The following is a 14295-nucleotide window of genomic DNA, read 5'->3' on the forward strand; positions in this document are numbered from 1 at the left end:
ACAAGCTGATGGAAAGCTTCTACCAGTTTAGTGCCTTTCAACTGACATTTTTTTCTATGTGTACTGCACCAAGTATTTTAAAAACGCTGTAAAAAGCAATCCTGCTACAGCAGAATGTCAAATCAGATGCCCTACCAACCTTTTTTGAGTCTGGAAAAAAAAAGGGGGGCCTGAATTATGGCTCTAATAGCACCACAACACACCCTGAAATATTATAAGGACAGTGGTAGCATAGCTGCTTGCATTTCTAGATACATGTAGAATGCACTAAAAATCCCAGAAGGGCATCTGCTCATTCTCAGATGTTTCATTGTACACTTTCATCTTTGAGTTTGTAAGGGAAATAATGTAAACACGGAAAAATGGTATGTTTGCAGTGAAGCAGAATAGATTAGAATGCAAAATACTAGGAAAAATGCAGGAAAGTTTCATTCTTTAGAAACGTAAATAATTGATTTATTAACTAATTACTAAATTTTTTACTAAATTTAACTAAATACTAAATTTTTTAAAGAGTCAAGTCTTTGGCTGGATACAAGGTCTAAACCCTGACGTTAATCCTCCACTTTTTTTCCTAATTTGCAAAAGCACTCCTATTCTATCAAATATGGATTTATATGATACTTTCAGTACACGCAAGGGAGAAGTAATTCTTCCAAAGCATTCATGAATTCCCCAAGTTTTCATCCCACTGAGAGATATTCAGTCTTAAGCTAGTGTAAACTCTCCTCTCATGATTTGCTATAAACAAAGGTCCACCTCTAAAATCGTATTATTTCTTATTAGAGTTTCTGATTCCCGCCACCAGTTTCACCTGGGCATTTCTGCTTAGTAAGACTTTAGTAGTAGTTCGGTTACTCATTCATGCAGATTTTCATGTTCTGCATGCAGGCATTCAAATCCATGTGCCAGACACTGCAAATTCAAATCCCAAGACGGAATATTTGCTTCTAAATCCTATCACCTCTTTGAGGAATAAGTATTACTGCCTTCTGTGTATCACATTGAGCTTTTCCATTTATACATTCTCCGACCCCTCGATAAAATTAGAAGGGGCGCTGCTCTAACATGCTGTCTGCCAGGAGCATCTCAGCTGTATTTGCTGCTATCATTATGTGCATATACTTTACATTATTTGATAGTATGTAAAAACATATTCAGGTTCTGTCCAGACATAAAGTATTAAATGAGGCATCATTGCAAATTGGTCAGAGAGAACCTTCCATTTTTGTCATTTGACAAACCAAATAACATATACTGACAGGATCAAAAAGGTATGCAAGAAATGTAGCTTGCTGGATGGGCTTAAACTCCACCACAGAAGCTGACTCATATATTCTCTATGGAACACTGCACATGCAAGGGGATTTGGTACGGCTATTTACTGCGATCTATCCCATCTAGATCTTTAGGATCCTTTTTAAAAAAAAAATCCAACGCCCAATATCTGCTGGCTCTATTTCGGTGCATAGTTTTAGATTTGATATTCTCCAAGAAATGGACTTTACCTTCACCATAAGACCAGTCTCTCAGAGAAGCACAACAGCTCCTCACTTCGCCCCAGTTTTCTTTTAAAGAGGAGGTTGGGAAGATGGCTGTCAACAAAATATTAGCCTTTCTGGGCTGTTTCAGTCAAACTGGCTAAATTAAATGCCTCTGGCTTCATGTTCTCTTGCTTGGAAGAGTGAGATCAAAGACAGATGCCTCATCCTTGTTAGATGAGTTGGTCCCAATGGTCAAGTAAGCCCCTTAAGCTGTGCCTGGGAAGGAGACAGGCAAGAGATGTGCAATGCACTCCTCCTTCCATGTACGTGACAGGACAGCATTAATCCCCAAACAGACACGTTTATTACCTGAATAGAGGCTGCTTGAGATATTCATGGTTTGCAGGTAGTTATGACAGCGTTCTTTATGTTCTTCCAAAGAGCTGCGCTGCTTATAGCTGCGACCACAATATCCACATTTATGGGGTTTGCCAACTGGAGAAAACACAATTAATTGAGAGATTCAGATGAGGTATTCAACAGCGAATTAATAGTGGTAAGAACAGGAAAAAAGCCCACCCCAAAAATAAACCCATGCTGTGGTGAACTGAAGAAAGATTTTGTCAATTAAAAAAAAAAAAAAAAAAGAATGGAAAACTAGCTTTATATCTTTACATCGACAGGCCAATTCTGTGGGTGCTGCAGGCTGATTTCAGATGATTCACATCAGATAAGGACTGTGACATTAAATCTTCAAAAACGGCATCTACACATCTTAGAAACTGAGACACCTTCAAAGCTCTGAGCATGGCTGCGCTCATGCCCAGCTCCCATGGAGACTGCCAGCAGGGGAACTGGTGGTGGAGGTAGAGACACCTGCCCGCAGCTGGGTGCCCGTCCTGATGTAACCAGAACCAGCTCAACCCTTTTAGGATAATGTTAGATTTCATAAGTTTTCTTGCCCTCTCCTTCTGGAAATTCGATAAAAATGGCATGACATATTTTTTTTCTGTATTACACTAGTCCAGATGTAGTTCCAGGCATTTCACAGTAACAAGACGGTTTCCTGGGCTTCTGGACCTGAATTTTCTGTCTTATCATGACAAGGCTGTCACCTTATATGGTGTTTCACAATTTCAGATGGTTACACAGCTTAACTTTTGAATTTTATTTACAAATTCTCAGGTGAAAATCAGACTCGGACATCCAACTTGTTTCACATTGCATTGATGTCAATTTGCCAGTTGCAGGAACTAATCAAAATCTACAGTTTATGCATTGTCTCTTTAGCTACAGTTTGCCACAACTTTGCGTCTAGGTGTAATTTCATGTGTATATGAACAATTGTGTTTAAAATTGTGCAGCCATGAAAATCAGTAACAGTAAGGAAGAGTAAGGCAAAACAGTATTTTAAAGATGTGCTTTCCTGAATCCAGCAAGAACCAAACAGGAGAAGTGGAAATTATTTCAGATGTCTGGGATCAGCACTATTGTGTGTGCCAAAGAAGAATTCCCTTACTTTCGTGCAACACAGAAATGTCATTTTGAGAGCTCTCCTTCTGCTACCCAGAACTTGGTCCCAAAGCCAACTTTTGCAAGTAAAGTTACCAGTGTCAGTTCCAGCAACGTGTTTTGGAGGTCTCCTATCCAAATAGCAATTTGCATTTCCAGCTTAGCTTGGGAAACCAGATGAGACAAGGCTCTGCTTTTAAAGGCACTTTAAAGGTGCTAAATTGGTTTTGCTTCGTGGAAGGCATGTGACTATGGCTTCTGTCAAACAGTAAGAGGTTCATGGTAATGGAAAAGCGCAGCTATTCAAAAGTATTTCTTCAGATCTCCATATTACTGTTGAGAGAAAACACTGAAAAACTCTAGCAGAGTCCTCTTTTTTTGAAGATTATGGTCTTTCTCTCTCCCACCCTCTCCACCCTCCCCAGCCTTTCTCTTTCAAAGTACTTGTAGCGACAAGGTGCAACAAATGACTGCTGCTAAATGCTGTAGGTGATATTCGCTCCTTAGGTCGAGAATGACTTCCAGACTGGAGGTTTTTGAGACTTTGTGACTTAAAAGCTACGATGTTTGGACCTTCTGTTATCTCTGCATGGGGATAAATGCCATCCAAACCCTAAAACATTCACTAGCTTTAAATCATGTTTGCAGTTCTATGAAATTAATTACTCACATGAGACTTGTAAGATGAAACCCTAATACAAAAAATTTTAATCAGGCAAGAAGGATGGGGGGAAAAAAGCAGTTCTTCTGGGAAAGGATCATGAGCACGAGATGAGTTTAGTCATTTCTTTGCTGCTAAAACGCTGCGGCCAGTTCAGTGCTTGGGTAACCCCAAGATGGGGCTACTCGCCTCCCCAGGGTGAGGAGACCTCTCGGGCTCGGTGGCCACAAAGGCCCCGTCTTCTCAGTGGGTGCGGGTGACGAGTGCCCCTGGGAGGGTCCCGCACCTTCACTTACCTGAGTGGGTCCTCAGGTGTCCCGTGAGGGCATCCCTGCGTCGGCAGGCATAGTTACACAGGTGACACTTGAAGGGTTTCTCACCCGAGTGCAACTTTATGTGGCGCAGAAGGTTGCCCTTCTGTGTAAAGGAGGCTCCGCACTGATTGCACTGGAAAGGGCGTTCTCCTATGGGGAGAAGGAGAAAATATGTGAGAACAAAAAATCTTACGTGGTAACAAGAGAAAGATTTCAGTGAGAAAGTTGTTTTCTCACTGCTGCTCTGTGACTTCCACCGGCTGCAGGTTTGATATAACATGAGGCTTTCAGACTAAACCTGCCAGTTTCTTAATGCTTCACTGGCTGGGTCAATTTGATCTGAAAATCTAATTTTTTTTTTCTAAATCAGAATGGCACATCACAATGCAAATTCAAACTCATTTAAATAAAGTGACTGCAACATTTTGTGTTGAAGAGCCACTCTTCCTGATCAGCAGTTTTGGAATAAACCAATATCCAATTTTGCATGTTGTGGCATTTGGTGGGGTTTTTAATGTGGCTTTTTTCAAAGGGTCTTTAAAATATGCCACTGAAGCAGCAAAATAAAAAGGAAACTCATTAAAAATGCATTTCAGGATCACAAGTTCATTTCAGCGTTACATTCTTATATTTAAATGAAAGGCACTTCATTATAACAGTTATAATAACTTCTTTTCATTTACATTTTCCCTGTATTTTCCCTTTCAATTTCTTCTCCATTACCTGTCTGTCCCTAAGCAGCCAAATCAGGAAAGAGACAGAGAAAGAGAGAGAAAGAGAGAGACTAAAATGACACAAGTTAAGACAGTGCAAAGGAAGCCCTGTACTTCCATGCCGAAGTCCCAGCCCTTCTCTAGGCAAGGCACGAACAGAGGAGCTGCACAAACGGGCTCTGCTGGCCTATGCTTTGGACGGACGTGGGATAAAACTTGAAGAGACCCTGCGCTGATTTGTCTAAACTGGTGCCTGTTATCAAGGAAGCGAATCAACTGGCCTTGGCGAAAATTAACATGGCTGTTGGTTGCTTTCCAGTGCTGTTTAAAATCAGGACGCTCATTTATATGCTTAGCTTTTTTTTTTAAATCTGAGATAGATGAGGCCTTTTCTCAAGTCAGTGGGAAATACAATATGTTTCCAGTTGTACCAGATACGAGTAAAGGAAAATTTATACATGAGAGCACCCTCTCAACAGGAACCACTCCTGCATGCCCGCCTCTCTGTAGCCCTCGACTAAGTCAAACCAGCCTTTGAAACTCCTTTGCTGAATTCTGTTTCTCTTAGGCATAAATGTAATCTGCTACAGTAATTACAATGCATCGACAATATTACAAACAGCCCAGAGATGACCTGTTATTACATCTGATTTTCTTTGTATAACAATAATATTGAATGTAAAATTTCAGTGCTGAAGTTAAAATATAAAAAAATAAAACCCCCACGAATTAAACAATTTATTTCTTCTCTTTCACTTAAGCATCCTGTACCATTTTGCACATCTGGGACCAACTTGTATGTCTGCACGTGCGCATATGTGTGCAGCACGATCATTTTTGACTTTTGGGTAATGCGGTAGAACAGCTGAAAATCAATTAGACAGCATCACAGTCCTGACCTAAAAATCTGCAAAATCCACCATCAAGGCTGGCAGCTTTAGCATTCAGCAAACAGTGAAATGAATCTACTTGATGGCAAGATACTTCCACTGGTCAAACAGTTCCAAGCAGGTCAGCAGAGTCCCTGTCAAGCCCAACGAGCTCATGTCCTTTGTCCAACAAGGAGCTGTGTTCATCTCAAATGATATCTGCAACTGGTTCAGCTGGGGTGGCCCACGCAAATGCTGGCATTAGCCTTTCCAGATTTTGCAATGTACTTCATAAGCCATGCACAGTAGTTATCAGGGGAAAAAGAAAACGGGTAAGAGTCTGTCTGCTTTACCTCTTAATCTTTGGGGCAGTTACTCAGCGTGGAAGGTATTTTTCAGAATTGGACTGAAACAGTAATGAAGAAGTCAGTTTGTCATGGGGGACACAAATTCAGAAAAAATGGTTAATTCTTACTAAACAGCTTTTCTAGCATTCATTTCTGTTATTTTTACTCAGAGGAGTGTAAGAGGAGAAAACGAGGATTGTAAAAATACTCCAGGAGTGAAATGTAAAGCAAAGTAAGAATGAAACGTATCTCCAGCCTGCAATTTGCACAGCGATGGGGTGAAATCTTGCACTGGGTGGAGAAGGCAGACGGATGGAGCATTTCAAACGGGACTGCTGTGTACCAAGTATTTCTGCGAAAGCCACAGTGGGATCAAACGTAAGGGAACCTGCGCTCACGTTGCTGTGCAAGGGAAAGGACTCCACCACCGAAAGACCCTGAGGCTACGTGTAGCTTGGCTGGCCCTTGGTCATCCGTGCTGCAACTAGCAGGGTGGGGGATGCCTGCCTTGTGAGCCCAGCAAAGCTCCCAGCCCTGCTAAAATGGAGATGGTCGCTGATGGAAGGTTACTAGTGGGTGTGGAGCTATCCCCGTAAAATGGGGAAGGGATGGGATGGAAAGAAAACAAACACAGTGCATCTTTTGTTTAGACAGTCAGCTTTGTGTGTTATTTTCTTGCCATGTCTGAACAGCACCTGTCCATCCTGGGCAGATTCACCGCATGGTGTGTAGCTATGGATGGATATGAGCCCAGGAGCAAAAACTGCAGTGGGACCCTGAACTGAATCAGCCACCGTTGCAGCGATTTGCAAGCCTTAGTGGGAGCACGGGCCCTGGGATACTTATTCAGTGAAAAATATTTATCATCTTAATTGAAATCTTTCTTTCTTAAACAATGTAATGACAAAATCACCTAGTACTCAGAGACGTGCATAGCTCTTTTTTTTTTTTAATGCCCATTATTCAATGGGCATTAGATCTCTAAACAGATTTGAGCCATTCAGACCCAACTAACAAGACATAAGTGGACTAACTGGTGACATAAGCTAAAGTAGTGTATGTATAAGGAGGAAATATTTACCTATGCGCACACACATATATATGCACATATATACATAGGCACACACATTTGTGCCCACTGAGCAAGTGAAGCCTGAATCTATGCCCTGAGGTCTCAGCACCAGGGAGCAGGAGGGGGTCTCTCTCTGCTTTCTAGATCTCCTTTTTCAGAAACGCCAAGCAAGACAGCAGCAAGCTGGAGAAAAATCAACTTATGGAAAGCCTCAGGGAAGGAGAGAGAAGAGAGTGGGGCATCTGTGAGTGGGATTCGCTCCACAGCTGGGAGCAACAGGTAAGGAAGGTGCTAGGAGGCAGTCGGTGCTGTACAGCTGCTGGCAGGCAGGAGGGGGCAGAAATATTAGGTGCTGCTCTGCATATCTGCACTTGGCAGGTGTATTCATTAAAAGTAATTATGCCTTTTATCGGGTCAGGCAGTCATTTTATTTTGGCACTTCAGCATGCCTAGAGTTTTGTTCACTTATCAAATATTTATTTCAGGAAACCTCACTGCGTATGCAGGTTTTACATGAATTAGCAGCAAAGTAATTCATTTGAGAGTCTTATTCCTTCACCGGGCATGTACTGAAATGGGCTTCAGCGTAGTCAGTTAAATGTCTGTAATAGTATATCCCATTTCTGCTTTAATTTTCACAGCACAGCTGAAAGGAAAAGCAGTCACCACTGTTTCCCCATGATGTCCCTTTAATTTAAACTCCCAGCTCCGAGCCTCCGTTCCCTCTCCAGCCCCCCAAAAGCCGCCTGAGCTCACCCAAAGAGGCTGCTCAGGAGAGGAACTGAGGGTGAGGCAGGAGGGCAAGCAAAGTCTTTCCATGGAAGGACTGAGGGGTGCAACCTCACACCCCTTAGTTTTATTAAGTGTAAAAGCAGGGGGTCCTGCTGAGCAAAGTGCAGCTTGTGGGGTGCTTCCACTGCAGGTTTTTACTATGTTCCCTGATTAAAAAGAGGGTCCCCTGGGCAGGGGGAGGGCTTTGTGAAGGGTGGGGAGGTCTCGGAACGTCAGCCCTTGCATGGTGGTGCCCCAGGCACCCTTGGCAGGCACATGAGCCCCTCTGCCAGCCAGGGGTTCAGGCAGCTGGAGGTCTGTGCCAGGGAAACCAGTGAGGTGGCCCTCGGGGACACTACCACCAGGAACAGGCAGCCCAGCTCATCCTCCGGAGGCTCAGCCTACTGGGTACCAACCAGCGCGCTAGGAGCAAAGGCAGCACTGCCTCCCTAAAATCAGGTGTGTCCCCATTCAGCCCTGGTGCAAACACTGCCTCCCACCCTCAGGGGCCTGGAACAGCTCCTCCAAAGCAGCAACAGCATACTTTTAATAAATACAGCAGCCTCCTTAAACAAGCACAAAGACTTCTACCTCTAAATGCATTTTAAGTTGCAACATTTTATTTCAACTACTACAGTGTCCTCTTCAAGCGCATGGGTCTGTTTAAAAGGCCTCATGTCCAAGTCACTTTCGATATGCATTTTATCAACTTTTAAAGGATCACATTAACATTAGATTAATTAAAAAAAAGGAAACAATTGACCAACAAGCACTTTATTATAGCTAGGAAGTAGGCTGCAGCCTCTCTTCTGAGAACTAGTTGTGGCTTTTCCAATAAAGATAATTATCTGCTCTTCTCTGACGGAGGGATTCATGATATTGAATTGAAGAGTGCTTTGAAGTAGGCAATGGAAGAGCATTGCTAACTATCACCAGCACTGCTTCTGAACGTGGCTAACCCAGGTTACACCAACAGATCACACCCTTCCAGAGCTTGAGCAGCCACAGTTACAGTGACAGACATTAGCACTGGGGGGTGGGGTGGGGTCTGGATGACACCTGGGCTCTTTTAATGGATCCTCTCCATTAAAGTCTGAAAACGCTTTGCTAATCTCACTCCTTAGTAATTGTGGGGAAATAAGTATTACTGGGGGGATGCAGAGGAAGAAAGTATCTACGTGGTCACTAGCTTGACTATTTCAGTGGAATCTAACCATCGGACAAGTCGTTCTTACCTTAAAAATATTTTAAAATTCCCTCTCATTTGAATATTCATGCAAAAATGCCAAACACCTTGTTTATTTATTTTCAAAGTAACTTGCGTAGCACAACAGTACAGTTCAGTTCTTCTCCTTTGACTATGGATGACCTTAGGGTTTAGATTGGAAGCCTAATTTTTAGACAGCTTATATCAGGTAAGATGAGACTCACCCTGGTCTTTACTTCTTCATTTGTTTCAGCCTCTTCATTTTTTGCACTCTTTGAGACTATTTAGAATTAGAAAATTGAGGCAAGAAGATTCACAGCACTGTATGATGAAAGGCCATCCCTATGGAGCACAACATCTTTACATGTTTCTTTTAGCATCCCAGTGAGTCCAGATTTGACCAGTGACAATACTTGTTTTTATTTCATGAAACATTTGACATAAAATTAACCCTTTTTTTACTAAGACTGCTAGTACAGTTCCATTAACATTTACTTTGCCAACCACTTTCATAATCACTGATCCATATGAGCTTTTTTGCATTGTTGGAAGCATTAGAACTGGGTCAATTTCAGAGTTAGCCACAAATGGGTTTTTCTTCAGCAATGCTTAGAAATTTCTATAGAAATTAAAGAAGACTTCTTTACCTTTTTTTTTTTAATTTTAATTTTTCATGTAGCTTCAAACCAAACAAACTGCACAATTTCTAGCCCAATAGGTGGACTTCCATCAAGAAGAAATCTCAATTCCTGTGCTGTCCAAAATGGTGTTACAAAATAACCGAGTTCCGAATGCCCACCGATGCTGCATTTTCTTACATGTGAACATGTGCATGATAAAGAAAATAAGGCTTAAGTTCCTAATATGTGGCCAATTCTTGTCAACTAAAGGAAAAACTATGGCAGGCCTTACCAGTGTGGCTTCGTTTGTGAACCATGAGCACATTGGGACCGATGCAAATTATCCCACAGATATCACATTTTAGCTTTCCGTTAGGAAGTCGAATGCCTCCAACTCCTGACATAGCCTTGCTGCCTGGGCCATTGTGTGAGCCATTCATTTTCTCTCCTGAGGGATCAAGCATTCGTAAATCCTCCGCACATTCTTCCCCATTCATTTCACAGGCACGCCCATTCTCTTCATCACTCTGAGTCTCTATTTTAATATTACCGGCTGAAAAAAACAATACAGGATGCCACTCAGTTTTGTTACAGAATAAATATGGTGGCAAAAAAACAATCACATCAAAGGAGATAACTTCTAAACAGCATGTACAACATTCCTAAATAACAAAAGCAACAAACACGACTACATTTCTATGGGCAATGCGATGAGTTTATAACACATGGAGCAATGATCAGTGAATATCAGTAAGACAAATACAAGGCATCCAGGGAGCTGGGCATCCAAACAACATTACAAGTCTGTTCCTAGGTCACTTTGAGATTTTTGCATTTGTGACGTTCATTTTGACAATTCAGGCTAATTGGAATGAAACTTAGAATGAATCCACTTCGCGTGTATTTGTCAAAAACAATTGTGAAAGTAAATAACTCATCAGAGACAATGGGTGAAAATGAACTGAAAATGCAACATTCTCCACTTGGCAGGAAGATCCCCAGAGTTGTACTGAATCCAAATATTTGGTTTGCAATTCTATGGGGTAAGCAAGGACAATAGGAAAGCAAAGAGTACAGAGAAACCAGGGTGGGGAATGACAGAAGGAAGAATTTAAAAGCAAGAACCACCATTACAGGAAATTATAGGAATGATAATAGTGGTTTTAGGACAGCAGGATTAGGATCGCTGAGTAAGAAGACAGGATCTCTATAGCCATGAGCTACAATGAAAAACCAGTCAAATCAAGAAAGGTGGATGGGAGAACTGTTCTGACTTAATTGGATAAGGCCTTTGTGTTATAATCCCATAGGTTACAATTGCTTGCAGCTAGAAGAATGGTTCACATATAAATTTAGCATAGTGTCACTACATATGATAACACGTAGATTGGTAAATTTGATCTGATATGGACACAGCAAACCTAAACATTATGGAAAAGGGCCAAGATTCAGATCAGTTAATGCCAGTATTTATTCCTTTTCTCTGCACAGGACTGTATGACATTTTGTGTAGAATAAATTATCTTTACAGTTATTCCCTTCTTTCCTAATCTGATGATTTTGATGAAAAAATAGTTCTTCATCAGGCTAAAAAAGACCATTTCATTGCCCCAGATCTTACTTTTCTTTCAGCGAAAAAACCTCTTCCTTCAACCCACGCCACCCCAAAAAGGAGAGTATTTACTTTAGTGGCTAGCTGAGTACACAGGCCTTTTCCTTTTGTGGAGCAGTAGTTTCATGGTAGCCTTATTCATAAGTGGTGGTGTAGAAATGACATAATTAAGCTATGGGCAATGATTACCTCGAGAGCTGAAATACCTTGACATTCATTTGAAATGGAAAGGTTTGACAAACTCCTCTCTGCTACACCTTGCAACTTCCCAGGTGTCCCAGGAGGACTGCATGGATGTGACTGACAAGAGTATCTGACTCAAAAATCCTACTGGGAAACACGTTGAGCGTAAAGATTCTCACTTTTCTGAACACTGCTTGACTGGACATCTTTTAAAAAATCTACCAATCTGGGCATTTTAATGATTTTTCAAATATTGCATTTTTAATAGAAATCGTATGCAATACAGAATGAGTGTGCATTACAAATAGCAGTTTTTCCTTTAAAATGTGTGCCCTAAAAAGGGGAATAATTTAGAGATATGGAAAAAAAAAATCAATGACCAAACAGTGATTTACAAAGATGGTATAACTGGCTAAACAGAAGTGATCTACACTATTCTGCAAATTTAGTGGACTAGAACCCCCTATCGCCTTTTTCACGACGGCAAATGGAAGAAATAGAAATATTTGGCTTGAGCATATGACAGATTTTCAGTAATTCACACCCCAATTTTTTTCTCTTAATTATAAGAACAATAATTTGAAAGCAAATATACAAAACAATTACAGGGTCCTTGCCTGCCAGGGATTTGGAGAAGGTAGCTTTTGAAGTAGGCTTTATGTTAAGTTAAAACAAAATACATGTGAATGAAGCAAAAAGATCAGACTACTTAAGCCCTTTGGTAGCATATGCAGACAAATGCACATTATTGAGAAGCGAAATGACACAAACAAAAATCATAAAAGTAGGAACTAGATGGAAATGCTCTGTAGTGAGCTGAGTTTGCAGTATACTTACGGGAAAAAGACTTGGGAATTATTGCATGAAAGTCCCTAAAGCCTTCTGCCCCGTATGCAGCTGCAATAAAGAAGGCAAACAGGATGCTGGTTTGTGGTACTGCTAGCAGTAAATGTAAAAGAAGACGGCATTATTGCTATAAGAGAAATACCTAGGAGAAAGACAGAACTATCATCACAGAAGCAACGCAAGCAGTTTAGGATGAAGCAGGAACAACAGCAGGACAGCTGGCAGGGGGAATCCTGACCTGCCCAGAACAATTCCCATTTGTAAAAATGCCCTTTTCTTCCAAAGAATCCAACAAGTTTTGTCATGCTTTCTAAATGCATAACCTCTCCTGGGTATTCCCCTTGCTTGCAGGTTAACTCCCGCTGAAGTCAGGAGGAACTTTTGCTAAAAAGTCTCGAAAGGGTCAATGTGAGCAGAGCACCTAACACAGCCTCCTCCTGCCCCCAGGGAAACCGCAGGCCCCTGCAGCTTCCTCTCAGGATTTATTTTTTACCAACATGGCCTCTTTGTGTGCCAGAGATCTCTTCTTTATACATCCTTGTTTCTAGTCACTGCAGTTATAAAAAAATGAAATTGCATTGTTTTCTTCTCACGCCTGCTGGTCTTATGCAATGGAAGAAGAGGGAGGTTAATTTTTTTTTTAAATATATATATATTTGTGTATATTGGCATATTTTTTGTTTGTATTTCTAAGGCTTGTCCTCACAATGTATCTACACAAAAGTAGCCGCACAAATGTACTATACCCTGCATGTTATGAGTAGCCGTGTGCAAATTAACATGCCACGGGGCACACTGATACAAGTAACGATGGCGTTCATTACTTGACACAAGCAATGATGGGGATTATTGATCCAGTCAATCTTCACTAAAGCTCTCCACAGCTATGCCCCTGGACTGCCGTAGCTGTGCTGCTCAATGAATGTCCCCAGGCAGATGAGGCCGAGCATCCACAAGCGCATCCATTCGGCAGCGTGGCTCACGGAGGGGGCTCGGTTCGTGTGCGGAGCTCACTTTGCCAGTGAGAGCTGACGGACGGTGAGGCCACCCACCTCACCCTGGGTCCTCACGGAGATCTTAGAGGTCTAATTAACAAACAAAATCTCCTCATGTTCAAACTTAGCACTTTTTGCAAACCTGGCTTCCAAATGAAAACTAGTGAAAAATCCTCACTGACACAATGGGAGAGAGAAATCGCTCTGGTAGAAATACTAAGGGTTTTTATTAAACCTGAATGAGAATTGGGAAGGCAGGCTGTACAACTATTTTTTTTTCTTTTCTGGAGACTTACACTGAAAATAAAAATCAACAGTGTTTTCTATTTCTTTTGCAAAAGAGGTTCCTGCCCCTCTGTTGCTATAGTGTGGAAAATCAGTCTTGGAGCACTGATGATGTGACAAATACCTGGGAATCAGACTTTTCAGATGCACTGATCAAGAACATACCCAGCACTTGTACAGGTTTCTCAAACAGTTACTCGATACAGTCTTTGCAGAAATAATTTCTGTGCACATCCATGTCTATGTAAGCACACATGCAGACATTAATTAGCTCTACAATAATTCATGATAATTTCTCATTGGCTCTTCTAACACTATTAAGACATTACTCATCAATTAATTTACTTCAATTTGGTTGGAGATAACCTTAAAAGCCTTTGTATTTTACTCTCTTTGTACACATTATTGCAATTCAGGGGAGTTTCATCCAAGTATTTTTTCTTTGTGCAAGGAGCGCGGGGTGCACCAGTGCCACTGAACTGACAGCTCACCCCCACTACCTTTCTACCTATCCAGAGTGTGGAAAAGTTACCCAAAAGCAGGGCACTGCGTGGGTCTCTTGTGCTCTCAGATGTTTACTGGGAGCTTCACACAGGATTTTCTGAAGAGCATTTGAAATGTATGTTACAAAGACTGTTCTGTTTTCTATGGTTAAAGCTGGTTTAGGCGAGTCTTTGGGAAAAAAAACGAATGACGTATCAAAAGGGAAAGGGGTGATGATATGATTTATCACCGAAGAGCAGCGTAGCTGGCTCAGCCTGAGGCTGGGACAGTCGGGAAGGCAGGATGGAGGGTGAGGTGGAA

At 41.6% G+C, this 14295-nt stretch overlaps 1 protein-coding gene across 7 annotated transcripts in view; it reads right to left on the bottom strand.

Annotated features, from left to right (window-relative positions):
- IKZF1 (IKAROS family zinc finger 1) overlaps positions 1–14295 on the bottom strand; it is a 70373-nt gene that overhangs the window by 11018 nt on the left and 45060 nt on the right. For 4 of the 7 annotated variants that reach the window (XM_035894155.1, XM_035894153.1, XM_035894157.1 and 1 more), the window contains exons 4-7: positions 12203–12262; positions 9863–10123; positions 3954–4121; positions 1854–1979 (exon numbers count right to left, since the gene is read on the bottom strand). In XM_035894155.1, the coding sequence (XP_035750048.1) occupies positions 1854–1979; positions 3954–4121; positions 9863–10123; positions 12203–12262 (615 nt within the window). The remainder of the gene's footprint in view (positions 1–1853; positions 1980–3953; positions 4122–9862; positions 10124–12202; positions 12263–14295) is intronic. The other 3 variants (XM_009638737.2, XM_009638735.2, XM_009638733.2) reach the window with 2 other exon arrangements.

This window comes from Egretta garzetta, unplaced genomic scaffold (assembly GCF_000687185.1).
Source record: "Egretta garzetta isolate BGI_Z169 unplaced genomic scaffold, ASM68718v1 scaffold264, whole genome shotgun sequence".
Lineage (NCBI taxonomy): Eukaryota > Metazoa > Chordata > Aves > Pelecaniformes > Ardeidae > Egretta > Egretta garzetta.